We start from the raw sequence: 15,908 nt of genomic DNA on the forward strand, positions 1-15,908 counted from the left end.
TCGGTCTGGACTTCGTCACGGGTCTCCCGCCGTCCCAGGGAAACACCGTCGTCTTCACGATAGTGGACCGTTTCTCCAAGACGGCCCACTTCGTGGCCCTCCCGAAGCTCCCAACGGCCCAGGAGACAGCGGACCTCCTGGTCCACCACGTCGTCCGTCTGCATGGCATACCATCAGACATCGTCTCCGATCGCAACCCCCAGTTCACCTCACACGTCTGGAGGAGCTTCTGCCGGGAACTGGGGGCCATGGTCAGCCTCTCGTCTGGGTACCACCCCCAGACCAACGGGCAGGCAGAGCGGGCGAATCAGGAACTGGAGCAGACACTTCGCTGTGTGACAGCCGCGCACCCGACGGCCTGGAGTACCCACCTGGCCTGGATCGAGTACGCCCACAACAGCCAAGTGTCATCAGCCACCGGCCTCTCCCCGTTTGAGGTGTGCTTGGGGTATCAGCCCCCCTTGTTTCCGGTGGTTGAGGGAGAGGTCGGTGTGCCCTCGGTCCAGGCCCACCTACGGAAGTGCCGTCGGGTGTGGCGTGCCGCCCGCTCTGCCTTGTTGCAGGCCCGGACGAGGGCGAAGAAACATGCAGACCGGCGGCGAGCCCCGGCCCCCAAGTATCGTCCTGGGCAGGAGGTCTGGTTGTCCACCAAGGACATTCCTCTACAGGTTGACTCACCGAAACTCCAAGAACAGTACATCGGACCGTATAAGATCCTCAAGGTCATCAACCCCGCCGCAGTGAGGCTCCAGCTTCCGGCCTCACTGCGGATCCATCCAGTTTTTCATGTTTCCCGGATCAAGCCCCTTCACACCTCACCCCTCTGCACCCCGGGTCCGGCGCCGCCTCCTGCCCGGATCATCGACGGAGCACCGGCTTGGACTGTCCGCCGGCTCCTTGATGTCCGTCGGAGGGGCCGGGGTTTTCAGTATCTGGTGGACTGGGAGGGGTACGGACCCGAGGAGCGCTCCTGGGTGAAGAAGGGTTTCATCCTGGACCCGGCCCTCCTGGCCGACTTCTACCGTCGCCATCCGGACAAGCCCGGTCGTGCGCCAGGAGGCGCCCGTTGAGGGGGGGGTCCTGTTGTGTGGGCCGCTGAAGAGGAGGTACTGCTGGCCCACCACCACCAGAGGGCGCCCTGCCTGGAGTGCGGGCTCCAGGCACCAGAGGGCGCTGCCGCCTTATGGGAGTAGCCTGGGTGACAGCTGTCACCCATCACCAGACACAGCTGTTCCACTCAGCACAGAGGTATATCAGGAGGACGGCGTCTCCACCTCAGTGCAGAGATATCGCCTAAGACTGAGGTAATATTCTCTGCATTTATATTCTGAACAACCAGCTAAACTTGTTAAACCTTTTCAGGACTGTTGACTACTGATAGCTTCATTGCTTGGATAAGTACTCACCTTCCTGCTGTACTTTGACAAGAGGTGGAGGCGGCTTCTCCCCTCTCCGTTACTGGGTGCGGTCGCATCCACACCTGTGTGTTGTTGCTCTCTCCCGCCAGCAGTACCGGATCCGACGAGCGGAGGCAGTGGCCACCTGGGAATTCGGGACTTGGCGGTTCCAGTATTTCCAGGGTTCGGTGGCAGAGGAGATCTGGGTGGTTCCGGTTCGACTGAGACGGACGTCTCCTACCTTCGAGCCTGCCCACACGACACCAGCGGATTCGACCCCAAATTGTGATTGTTGTATTTATTGTGCTCGTTTCACAATAGTAAACCTTGTTATTTACCTTCTCCATTGTCCGTTCATTGCGCCCCCTGTTGTGGGTCCGTGTTCCTACACTTTCACAACAGAGACACAACCACAGGCATACACACAGGAGGCGAAGAAAAGGCGCACGGGACAAACGAGGGGAGACACAACCACATGCATACAAACAGGAGATGAAGAAAAGGCACACGCGACAGACGAGGGGAGACACAACCACACGCATACAAACAGAAGGCAAAGAAAAGGTGCATGCAACAGACGAGGGGAGACACAACCACAGGCATACACACAGGAGGCGAAGAAAAGGCGCACGGGACAAACGAGGGGAGACACAACCACATGCATACAAACAGGAGATGAAGAAAAGGCGCATGCGACAGACGAGGGGAGACACAACCACACGCATACAAACAGAAGGCAAAGAAAAGGTGCATGCGACAGACGAGGGGAGATACAACCACACACATACAAACAGGAGGCGAAGGAAAGGCGAACGCGACAGACGAGGGGAGACACAACCACAGGCATACACACAGGAGGCGAAGACAGGGCGCACGGGACAGACGAGGGGAGACACAACAACACGCATACAAACAGGAGGCAAAAAAAAGGTGTACGCGACAGATGAGGGGAGACACAACCACACCCATACACACAGGAGGCAAAGAAAAGGCGCATGTGACAGACAAGGGGAGACACAACCACATGCATACACACAGGAGGGGAAGAAAAGGCACACGCGACAGACGAGGGGAGACACAACCACACGCATACACACAGGACAGGAAGAAAAGGCGCGCACGACAGACGAGGGGAGACACAACCATAAACATAAAACTAAAGGTGACAAAAAGGCACACACGACAGATGGGGGGAGACACAACCACACACATACACACAGGAGGGGAAGAAAAGGCGCACACGACAGACGAGGGGAAACACAACCACACACATACAAACTGGAGGCAAAGAAAAGGCACACACGACAGACGAGGGGAGACACAACCACACACATACACGCAAGAGATGAAGAAAAGGCGCACACGACAGACGAGGGAAGACACAACCATAAACATAAAACTAAAGGTGACAAAAAGGCGCACACGGCAGATGGGGGGAGACACAACCACACACATACACGCAAGAGATGAAGAAAAGGCACACACGACAGACGAGGGGAGACACAACCACACGCATACAGGAAGCACGAGAGGAAAACAGGACATCACATATAAACTTAAAGGACAGGAGGTAACTGCAACAACCTTTGACAATAGAAGTGTGACACAAACACACAACTGCAAAACAAATTGACAAACCACTCAAGAGCTGTTTTGTTTTGACTTCATTATAACTATCATCTCTGCAGGTCACTGTCATGATCTGGCCTGTTTGGGCCAACTGTTCTGATTCTGGACTTTGTTTTTTCCTCTTTCATGTTCTGAGCCTTTTGTCTTTTAGTCATGTATAGTCCCGCTTAGGTTATGTCTGATCTTGCTTCATGTTCATGTCAGGTTATCATTAGTTTTGTTTCTGTTATCCTGGCATTTGTCATTCATGTTCACTTAGTCACTTCAGTCCTAGTTTGTTTCTGTTCATTTATACTTTGGTCTACAGTTCGGTTTATCACATTTTTGGCATTTTGCTTTTGTCACAGGTGTTGGTTATTATTTATCTCTGATTATGTTCCATTTATTGTTTATCTGTTAAGTCCTTTTATTTATATCTTATAGTCACTGGCTGTCATTCTGTTCATTATTCAGTCTTAGTTTATACTGTCATCTCACCATTGTTTATTGCATTCACTTTTATATTTTGATCCATCTCACTCAGGTTATAGTTAAGATAATTGATTTCTTTGTTTACTGCCATCTTAGTTTTGTCAGGTATGGTTTATATGATTCTGTTTTAGCTCTGTTCATTGTTCTACGTTTCTTTCATGCCAGCCCAAATATGTTCCCACTCCATATCACTGCACCAGCCATTGTGTTTTTGTCTCACACTTTGTCTGCTTTGTATTTTCACTCACTCCCGCTCTTGCACTTGCTCACGTGTCTTTGTTACTTTCATCACTCCACTGTGTTTTCCTGCCTTCACTCTCTTGCACTTACCTTTGTCTTCCCTGGTCACGCCCCCTTCCAGAACCTTCCCTGACACCTGTGTCTTATTCCACTAATTACATCACCAGTTATTTAAGCCCTCACAGTCTCACAGTCCCTTGCTCGATTGTTGAATGATTTCACTTTCCAGCACTCACGTCCTTGCCTTGTTTTGCCTTGTATTCAGCCTGCCGGTATCTGACTTTGTTTTGCTCTTGACCTTGTACTTGTCTTTGCCTCTGATTACCTCCACGCCGTGTTTGTTGACCACAGCCTGTTTTTTGGACCAAGCCTCAGCCTCACGTCTGTCTGTACCTTTGTCATCGCTACTGGACCTCCTGTGTACCGAATCCCAGCTTGTAATTAAACCTTTTTCTTACACCAGTCTGTTTGTGAGCGTTTTGCATTTGTGTCCTGCTCGGTTTGTGCCACGCCTGACAGTCACAAGATCACACACTCATTGGGCCTCATTCACCAGTATCTTCTTGTCGGGTTCATAGTGTTTTAATCTGCTGAATTGTTCACAAATTCATCTGTATAATGATGAATTCCACCAAGAGTCAAGACAGAAGTCAGACTACCAGAGCAAGAATTTTAGCTGAGGAAGCTTCTGTGATTTGAAGTGAAACATCCTCACGTCAAGCAACCCAGTCCAGTCGAAGATTCAAGCTTCTCTACTATGGAAACCACCTGGACAACTGAGAGCCTACACAGAAACATTCCACTTTGATATTTATTGATTATAGAAAATTATCTTTGACTCACCGGGATGATGGCACCGCACACACCAACCGGCTCGTGTTTGGTGAAACACACAAATGTCTCATCTGTAAAACACAAGAAGGACACAGTTACCTCAGAGTAATCTTTTTTTTTTTTTTTTTTACTTTTAACACATTGTTCATTAAAACATGCACCTCATATGCAAACATGCATTTCATATTATTGATCATTTGTGTGCACGTTTACAGCAAAGACTGTATTTTTTACGTCGACAGGGTGTTTGTGTTGTGTGGGCCGCCAGAAGAGGATGTACTGCTGGCCCACCACCAAAGGGTGCCCTGCCTGAAGTGCGGGCTTCAGGCACGAGAGGGCGCTGCCGCCACGGACACAGCCGGGAGTGACAGCTGTCACTCATTAATTCCTGACAGCTGTCACACATTCTTCATCATCGCACTCCATAAAGACCAGACGTCATCTCCACCTCATCGCCGAGATATCATACTTCATTGGAGGTAATATCCTCAGCCGTTTGTGTCTTTTGCAATATATCTGTATATTGTGAGTGTTTGCAGGAGTACCGGTTCCTTTTTCTGTGGAGGCTGAGTGAGTGCAGGACGGCACTCTTTTCCCCTGAGGAATCACTGCGGTACTCTGCAACATATTGAGTGAGAGGTGGAGGTGGCATTCCCACCGCTGTTGTTACTGGGTGTACACACACCCACACTTGACTGTCTTTGTTCTTCACCAGCACTACCAGATCCGACAGTCGGGGACGGTGATCACCTGGGAATTCGGGACTTGGCGGCTCCAGTATTCACCAGGTTCTGTGGGGGCGGAAATCGTGTGGTTCCGGCTCTTCTCAGGACAGACGTCTTCTATCCTCGAGCCTGCCCACACGTCACCTTTGTAATTTGACTGTAATTATATTCTGAGATTGTCTGTATGTTCATTGTGCACGTTTCACAACATTAAATTGTTACCTTTTGGCTCATCTATTGACCGTTCATTTGCGCCCCCTGTTGTGGGTCCGTGTCACTACACTTTCACAACAGTTTGGTGTTGACCAGAAAGTTATGCTCATGGAAATATAGACTGGAATGGACGTTCGCGCCTCAATCTATTAGCATCGCTCAGGACAGGAAGGCGCCATTACTAAGGGTGGAGATGTGCCGATCATCAATAATAAACTGACCGCTTTTTTTGCACTCGCGTCGCTATTTCTTAACGGATTTTAATAAATGTAGACTTGTTTTAAAGCCCTTTGAAAGCTCTTTCCAATGAACCTATGCATGTGTGGGTGAAAAAAAAAATGTTTATGCAAAATGCAGAAATTTGGGGAAATTATGACAAACTGTGCTGCTTTTCTTGCTCTATTGTCGCTATTTGTTAACGGATTTTAATAAAAGTAGGCTTGTTTTAAAGCCCTTTAATTGCGCTTTCTAATGAACCCATACATTCCTGGGTAGAAAAAAAATGTTTTATGTAAAGTGTGGAAATGTGGGGAACAAATATGCCATTCTGTTCATTTACTGTGATGTTTTTTTCCTGTCATCATAATTCTCGATGAATTTTTATAAATGAAGCCTTGTAAATTGTATTCAAGCTGATTAAAAGCTCTAATGAACCCATACATGCCTGGATAAAAAATCCTTGTGTATTAAAATATAAATCTGAAGTATGCCTTGCCATTGTGCTCATTTACCTTGCTGCGTTTTCCACTGTAATATTATTGCTAGTCTTTTAATGACAACAACATATATATGATTTTTACTAACATTTTATTACAAGTAGATATAAAGCCATTCAGAATTTATGACTTTTGACCCTCAGTCAAAAAAGTACCTCCTCCATCCCCTCCAACCACACTGTTAAAATTTAAATGCTGCCTGTGACCACCATGTACATATCATATTAAACACTGCAATTATATATACATAAATATATTTAAACATGTTTTTTCCATATTTATATGCATGTGAACGCAGCTTAATGAAAAGAACTTATGGCGTTAAGTTATAGTCTCAGTATATCAATATTAAATTGCGACTTTGCAAAAACAATGTCGGACTCTGTAGTTTTCTCTGGGCCCCTCCCCAATCGGACCGGGAGTGACATGTTTAGCCGCATGTTCTCCTTGAATTGCTGGCTGTCTGAGTGGTGTCCAAAAAATGAGGTGGGCTTCATAGATAATTGGCAAAGCTTCTGGGGAAAACCTGGTCTTGTTAGGAGAGACGGCATCCATCCCACTTTGCAGCAGCTCTCATTTCTAGAAATCTGGCCAATTTTCTTAAATCCTCCAAACCATGACTATCCAGGGTTGGGACCAGGAAGCAGAGTTGTAGTCTTACACACCTCTCTGCAGCTTCTCTCCCCCTGCCATCCCCTCATTACCCCGTCCCCGTAGAGACGGTGCCTGCTCCCAGACTACCAATAACCAGCAAAAATCTATTTAAGCATAAAAATTCAAAAAGAAAAAATAATATAGCACCTTCAACTGCACCACAGACTAAAACAGTTAAATGTGGTCTATTAAACATTAGGTCTCTCTCTTCTAAGTCCCTGTTGGTAAATGATATAATAATTGATCAACATATTGATTTATTCTGCCTTACAGAAACCTGGTTACAGCAGGATGAATATGTTAGTTTAAATGAGTCAACACCCCCGAGTCACACTAACTGTCAGAATGCTCGTAGCACGGGCCGGGACGGAGGATTAGCAGCAATCTTCCATTCCAGCTTATTAATTAATCAAAAACCCAGACAGAGCTTTAATTCATTTGAAAGCTTGTCTCTTAGTCTTGTCCATCCAAATTGGAAGTCCCAAAAACCAGTTTTATTTGTTATTATCTATCGTCCACCTGGTCGTTACTGTGAGTTTCTCTGTGAATTTTCAGACCTTTTGTCTGACTTAGTGCTTAGCTCAGATAAGATAATTATAGTGGGTGATTTTAACATCCACACAGATGCTGAGAATGACAGCCTCAACACTGCATTTAATCTATTATTAGACTCTATTGGCTTTGCTCAAAAAGTAAATGAGTCCACCCACCACTTTAATCATATCTTAGATCTTGTTCTGACTTATGGTATGGAAATAGAAGACTTAACAGTATTCCCTGAAAACTCCCTTCTGTCTGATCATTTCTTAATAACATTTACATTTACTCTGATGGACTACCCAGCAGTGGGGAATAAGTTTCATTACACTACAAGTCTTTCAGAAAGCGCTGTAACTAGGTTTAAGGATTTGATTCCTTCTTTATGTTCTCTAATGCCATATACCAACACAGTGCAGAGTAGTTACCTAAACTCTGTAAGTGAGGTAGAGTATCTCGTCAATAGTTTTACATCCTCATTGAAGACAACTTTGGATGCTGTAGCTCCTCTAAAAAAAGAGAGCTTTAAATCAGAAGTGCCTGACTCCGTGGTATAACTCACAAACTCGTAGCTTAAAGCAGATAACCCGTAAGTTGGAGAGGAAATGGCGTCTCACTAATTTAGAAGATCTTCACTTAGCCTGGAAAAAGAGTGCTGCTCTATAAAAAAGCCCTCCGTAAAGCTAGGACATCTTTCTACTCATCACTAATTGAAGAAAATAAGAACAACCCCAGGTTTCTTTTCAGCACTGTAGCCAGGCTGACAAAGAGTCAGAGCTCTATTGAGCTGAGTATTCCATTAACTTTAACTAGTAATGACTTCATGACTTTCTTTGCTAACAAAATTTTAACTATTAGAGAAAAAATTACTCATAACCATCCCAAAGACGTATCGTTATCTTTGGCTGTTTTCAGTGATGCCGGTATTTGGTTAGACTCTTTCTCTCCGATTGTTCTGTCTGAGTTATTTTCATTAGTTACTTCATCCAAACCATCAACATGTTTATTAGACCCCATTCCTACCAGGCTGCTCAAGGAAGCCCTACCATTATTTAATGCTTCGATCGTAAATATGATCAATCTATCTTTGTTAGTTGGCTATGTACCACAGGCTTTTAAGGTGGCAGTAATTAAACCATTACTTAAAAAGCCATCACTTGACCCAGCTATCTTAGCTAATTATAGGCCAATCTCCAACCTTCCTTTTCTCTCAAAAATTCTTGAAAGGGTAGTTAGGCAGTATTATTAGACAGTATTGCTTAAATTTTCATTGTTACGCAGATGATACCCAGCTTTATCTATCCATGAAGCCAGAGGACACACACCAATTAGCTAAACTGCAGGATTGTCTTACAGACATAAAGACATGGATGACCTCTAATTTCCTGCTTTTAAACTCAGATAAAACTGAAGTTATTGTACTTGGCCCCACAAATCTTAGAAACATGGTGTCTAACCAGATCCTTACTGTGGATGGCATTACCCTGACCTCTAGTAATACTGTGAGAAATCTTGGAGTCATTTTTGATCAGGATATGTCATTCAAAGCGCATATTAAACAAATATGTAGGACTGCTTTTTTGCATTTACGCAATATCTCTAAAATCAGAAAGGTCTTGTCTCAGAGTGATGCTGAAAAACTAATTCATGCATTTATTTCCTCTAGGCTGGACTATTGTAATTCATTATTATCAGGTTGTCCTAAAAGTTCCCTAAAAAGCCTTCAGTTAATTCAAAATGCTGCAGCTAGAGTACTGACGGGGACTAGAAGGAGAGAGCATATCTCACCCATATTGGCCTCTCTTCATTGGCTTCCTGTTAATTCTAGAATAGAATTTAAAATTCTTCTTCTTACTTATAAGGTTTTGAATAATCAGGTCCCATCTTATCTTAGGGACCTCGTAGCACCATATCACCCCAATAGAGCGCTTCGCTCTCAGACTGCAGGCTTACTTGTAGTTCCTAGGGTTTGTAAGAGTAGAATGGGAGGCAGAGCCTTCAGCTTTCAGGCTCCTCTCCTGTGGAACCAGCTCCCAATTCAGATCAGGGAGACAGACACCCTCTCTACTTTTAAGATTAGGCTTAAAACTTTCCTTTTTGCTAAAGCTTATAGTTAGGGCTGGATCAGGTGACCCTGAACCATCCCTTAGTTATGCTGCTATAGACGTAGACTGCTGGGGGGTTCCCATGATGCACTGTTTCTTTCTCTTTTTGCTCTGTATGCACCACTCTGCATTTAATCATTAGTGATCGATCTCTGCTCCCCTCCACAGCATGTCTTTTTCCTGGTTCTCTCCCTCAGCCCCAACCAGTCCCAGCAGAAGACTGCCCCTCCCTGAGCCTGGTTCTGCTGGAGGTTTCTTCCTGTTAAAAGGGAGTTTTTCCTTCCCACTGTAGCCAAGTGCTTGCTCACAGGGGGTCGTTTTGACCGTTGGGGTTTTACATAATTATTGTATGGCCTTGCCTTGCGGTGTGGAGCGCCTTGGGGCAGCTGTTTGTTGTGATTTGGCGCTATATAAAAAAATTGATTGATTGATTGATTGATTGATTGACATACCGACTTTAAAATAGACATTTGTTTTACATAATTACATTAAGGCTATTGTACAGTTCATTTTAGTATTCAAGAATTTGTTTTTGTAGTTGGTGCAGTTGATGGTGAAGCACTGGCTGCCTTTTTCCCCTCATTTCGCTTCTGTTTAACAGGTGCCTTAACTGGCTCAATGCGCTCTCTCCACCCTTAGTAATGGCCGCTGTGCGGCATGCCGCTAGTCATGTGATGTCCATGCAGGGTCTCTATTTCCATGGTTATGCTTTTATTTTATCAGGCGGTGTTGGGCAGTGGTGTGCACAGTTCGATAACTGATAATTATTGAAGATAAAGTTTTCATTATCGAATTATCTTTTCAGATAACTTTGAAAACCATTATCAGACTAATTATCTTCAGATAAATTTTAGACCGTTAACACGGTAAACAAAAGTGAACAGATGTGTAGTTCTACCCTCTGCAAACAGAGGAGAGCTGCTTCTAGAAGAAACCGATCTATCTTCTGCAGGAAAAGGAGAACTGGTCACCAAAAAAAAAAAAAAAAATTCATTTTTTTAACCCCATACTGATACACAGCCAGTATCACCCAAGTCATCCAGAGGCATACATTTTTATCTCATGGTTCAAATTTTAACCAAACATTTCGGACAAGTTATTTAAATTAACATAGATCAGATATATATCAGAAGACGGCATCTGTGTTGACCACATATATCAGATATATGTTTTAAAGTAATGCGCTAATTTTTAAGGTTTTAAGTGTGGGGCATGCTGTGTCCAGGAGGTGCATTATGGGGTTTATATAGGGTATATATTATATAGGGTAATCTCAGTACGGTAATCTCAGTACATTCATGACAGGAGAAATGCATTTCAGACACTCTGATCAGGACAACAGCATTAAACTCTAGTGCCTAAAACTCACGTGAATATATTCTCTGGGTTTATAGACGTTGTTATTGTGTTTGCTTTTATTAAATTCCACGCATCTTAAACGTAGCAAGTAGTAACACATTATCTGGAATTTTGTGTTTGCAAGTTTTCAAGGTCTCTACTGCCATCTACTGGCCAGTAGTGTTCATGGCAGTATTCAAACTGAATACTGCCGGCTGATATTTTCAATAACTGTACTCACTGTACGTTCAAAAACCACACGTTGGACTCGTGTTCCCAGAAGCAAAATGTAAACAGAAGCTTTTTTTTTCACACTTAATTTACAAAAACTCTCGATGGGAGACATCAAAGTTAAACAACAACAATAACAACAACAAAAAACATTGAGAACTACATTGATACACTCTGATCGGGCTGCACTTTAGCCGCTGCACATGGACAACACCATTAACATTGCAAAAAACTATTAAAACTATTTTTATATTGCGCCTAAAACTCTCATGAATATATTCTCTGGGTTTATAGACGTTATTGCTTTTGTTTTATGTAAACATGGGAGAATCACAGGCTGTCTCTCTGTTATTTTCAGTGGGAGCTGCTGTGAGCTACAATCGCTTCCTGATCATGTCATGCTGGGGGAAAAATGAAGTTTGCTTTTTAACGTCTTGATTTTTGTTCTTTACAACACTGTTTGTCCTCTTTGTTCCAGACTAATATATATAAGATGTCTGAAATTTGGTTTGCTTTTATTAAATTCCACGCAGATTAAACGTAGCAGACACGGACTATTTGTTATAATTGTCTTAGCAAGTTTTCAGGGTATCATGCATGCAGTTTCTTATTAATGTGATGAAAAGCATAAAAAATATTTTTAAAAATTTTTGTAGTATAATATTAATTTACAATTGTCATCATGTGGATTCTCTATATGTTGTTTGACTACAGCAACTCTCTGGTGCACAAGGGATTATGGGATACGTCAAGAGTGTTCTATTTATTTTGACACTGGTTATATCAGACGGTTATCTAATTACAACTTGGCTTTTTTTTTTTTTTTTTAGAAAATGCCGTTTTTTTACAAATCAAAAATGACATATTTTATAAAAACACATTTATCTGTAAACACCAGCGACACACCTCACATTAACGTGTTGGTTTACATAGAATGAATCATCCAATCAGTGTGAGCAGAGGCACATTTTACCCAGAATGCTATCTGTCTGTGTTTGTTACAAAACTTCAGAATTAGTGCATTATTCAACATTAAAAGATATATGCTATATCTTAACTTTGCACAAATGACAGAATTGACATTAATGGAGTTATTCTATCAGTATTCATTTTATTTATACACCAAACCATAACTCAGCACTGCTTTATTTTCCAAGACCTCAGCCTGACGGCAGTGCTGTGGTTGGGTAGAGAGTTGAGCTTTGTGGCTCCTCTCATGGGCCTTTTACACTGAATACTTCAGACCAATCCGCCAATGCTTCCCAATCCGTTGGATGCATTTCCGACGCATCTGACGTGTCCGATGCGTGACGTCTCGCTTTGCTTCGGAAGCGGCAAGGGGGTGGAGATTGCTACATCACACTCTGGCTGATTACCATCTTGAATTTGGGTCACCTGAACCACAAAAAAGCTTTAAAAAACAGCAGTAGAATGATTCTCCCATCGCTTTAATTTGTAAATGGTTCAGTCTTTCTTATTTTTACCAGCTTTTTTCGCAGACCACAAATTTCAACTTTAAATAACCTTTTTTTTTCTGGCAATTTTTCCATTGTTTTTTTTTTCCGTTTTTTAAAAATATATAAACTGTTTAGTGTTTCTTTATATTTAAAGAAATATTTTTATTTGTCCCAATCAGGAACATTTTCTGTGCAGACAACCAAACTTCCATTGATGAGCTGAACACCATGAAGTCCAGTCGAAAGAAAACATGTCTGCTCTTCAAAATAGGACAAAAGTGTCTTCAGCGACACCACCAGAGTTCAAAGCTGCAGAAGAGACCTTCATCTGGTCCCGAGAATCCAGCATAACATCACCTGCTTCTAAATAAAAAGCTCTTTCAACAGCAACTATTTTATTATTTTTTAAAAAGCTGTTTCATTTTATATTTTAACATTAAATGAACGGATCATTAAAAATGTCCACGAATCAAAGTCCAAAGACATTTGCACAGGTAGAAGCTCTCCACTTATTGTGCTCAAATTCATATTTTAGAAATGACTCTGTCCTGATAACAACATTAAAGGCAATTACATATTTTGGTGAAATTACAAGTTGAAATGACTATAAAAAAATTCATCACGAGGTTTATGTCACAGAAATCCTACTTTACAATCACACTGCAGTCACTGTTAAATTATTTCCTGTTGCATTTATAATAAACATTTGTATTTATTTACAGTGTCTGTTTTTCTGGTTGAAACGAGATATAAATACTGGACTTAAAAAAATGTACAAATTTCCATGTTATTTTGTCTAAAAATAAATGTCCAAGGTTCCTTATGTTAAACAAGAAATGATCTAATCTGAAATAACAGGTGGTTTTAATTTACAGATGAAAGGTTTCTAAAGAACCATTTATTGATTTATTTAGCTATTTTAAGTACAAGTGTTCTGAACTTTTTTTTGTGACAGTAATCAGAAATTCTGAGGTAACAAACAACAACAACAAAAAACATTTCCAAGGATTTTTCTTCAGAAAACTGGTCTATAAATGAGCAGTCCTGTGACACGTTTGTTTTGTACAGATCAGTGGTTTCTGCCACTAGGTCGAGGGGGTGGTCGAGATTAAGCGGGCCAAGTACAAAGCGTACAGGACTTTTCGCAGAGTGGGAACAGCGCTAACTGCTCCACACTGGCTTTGCACTGTCTTGTTGAAAAATGCATGGACATCCCTGGAGAAGATGTCATCTTGAAGGCAATTTTCTGCACGAATGTTGCCGCCATCATAGAAGTGTAAATTACCTTTGCCCATAGGGGAGCATTTCTTAATATGGTTAAACAGTCCAATGCTTGAATGACAGTCTTTCTTGCATCTGGAGCAAACATGTTGAAATGGAGGGCTAATTCAAGATTTTCGACAGTTTAAAAATCCTGACGAAGTGACCGCTGCCAGACCGAAGCTGGCGAGGGTTAAACGATGCCAATGAAATTCCAGATTTCTGCTTTCGTCAGGGCTTCGTCACCCTTCGTTAAGTGCCGTGTGACTACTGGCTGCATGCTTATGGGTTTCTCTCTTGGTGTTCCATGCTTCATATCTTCTTTCCTCACTCTTTCTAATACCTTCTTCAACAGCTGTCTTTCAGCCAGTATGATCTACTGCCAACGTTTCCCAAGAGTCATACTGGATATCAGTGGATTTCATGTTGCATTTGCAGACATCTTTATACTTCAATTTGGTGCGGCCTACAGACCGGGTTCCAGTAGCAAGCTCACCGTATAGAATGTCTTTAGGCAAGTGACCATCCTCCATTCTGCACACATGTCCAAGCCAGCGGAGACATCTCTGACTCAGTAGACCTTGGATGCTGGATAATTTTGCTTGATTGAGGACATCTGTGCTTGGGATCCTATCTTCCTATTTGATGCCAATAATTCTTCGGAGACATTGAAGATGGAAGCTATTCAGATGACGTTCCTGTGAGCTGTGATGCCGGTAACGCGTTAGTTAGTAACACGTTACTCTAATCTAACCACTTTTTTTAGTAACAAGTAATCTAACGCGTTAATCTTTCCAAATCAGTAATCAGATTAAAGTTACTTCTCCATGTCACTGTGCGTTACTATTATTTTTGCATTGTGGGTCGATAGCAGCATTAAACTTGATCCGTGGGCAGGAGGTCGGGGTTCGACTGCACTGCTCACTTTAAGCGAGCTGTGAGCTTTTCATCCGTGGTTTTCTGCAGCAGCTACGACTCGTCCTCACCTCTTAAAGCGCTGTGACAACAGCACACCTGCACAGAGCTTTACAAAGACATTTTTATGCTTTTTTTCTCCTTTATTTAGAATTCTGAGCTGAGCCACTCCATATCTGCTTGCTAAAAACAGCTGGTCCTCCGCGACGCGTCAACAACTAACACTATTTTCCACTCAAATGCACCTAAACTCTCTTTCTGAGGACCACATGATGTGAAAACGCAATAAAACTTTCTTACCTGTAAATCTGGTCATGTTTTCTGCATAAATAAATGTTATCCATTCTTTGTGCTCAAACGCCAAAGCAGGGGCTAATCCAGATAGAATGGGGGCATGGGGCAAAGATGTGCCCCCCCCCCCCCCCCACAACACCCCTAGATTAAAGGTCCAGTTTTGAAGCCTTTTTTTTACTACAACTACTAATACTACTAATTTCGACAAGTAAAATGTTTAGAGAGAATTTAAATGTTAGAAAAATGTTAGAAAGAATTTAATAGTTACATTTCTAAACAATGTAGTTTAGAATTTGCAAGTTTTACTGTTACAGTGCTGTTAACAGTTAAATATGAGGTCAAGAAAGAGGTATTCATTTTACTTTTTATAAAACAAGTATTTATTTTCATTGAAGTCAAGAAAGGGTGACCATAAAGTGAGTTTTGGTAAAACAAGTATCATTGTCATGTTGAGGTGGCAGAGGGTTGTTGTCGGCAGCTGGGGAAAGTAACTAAAGTAACTAGTAATCTAACTTAGTTACTTTTACAGTTGTGTAATCAGTAAAGTAACTAAGTTACTTTTTCAAGGAGTAATCAGTAATCAGTAATTGGATTAGTTTTTCAAAGTAACTGTGGCAACACTGCCTGTGAGATATACGTGGTGTGTCCATAAAGTAACGGTCCTTTTTATTTTTTTTAAAAACTATATGGATTTCATTCATTTATTTTTACGTCAGACATGCTTGAACCCTCGTGCGCATGCGTGAGTTTTTCCACGCCTGTCGGTGACATCATTCGCCTGTGAGCACGCCTTGTGGAAGGAGTGGTCCTGCCCCCTCGTCGGATTTTCATTGTCTGGAAATGGCGGAATGAAAAGGACTTTTTTGCCATCAGAATTTTTTCAGAAGCTGTT

At 42.5% G+C, this 15,908-nt stretch overlaps 1 protein-coding gene across 1 annotated transcript in view; it reads right to left on the minus strand.

The window, feature by feature from the left end:
* Nucleotides 1-15,908, minus strand: part of aldh1a3 (aldehyde dehydrogenase 1 family, member A3) — a 196,393-nt gene that overhangs the window by 93,098 nt on the left and 87,387 nt on the right. Inside the window, exon 5 of the mRNA XM_034184024.1 lies at nucleotides 4,581-4,642. Within this exon, the coding sequence (XP_034039915.1) occupies nucleotides 4,581-4,642 (62 nt within the window). The remainder of the gene's footprint in view (nucleotides 1-4,580; nucleotides 4,643-15,908) is intronic.

This window comes from Thalassophryne amazonica, chromosome 2 (genome assembly GCF_902500255.1).
Source record: "Thalassophryne amazonica chromosome 2, fThaAma1.1, whole genome shotgun sequence".
NCBI lineage: Eukaryota > Metazoa > Chordata > Actinopteri > Batrachoidiformes > Batrachoididae > Thalassophryne > Thalassophryne amazonica.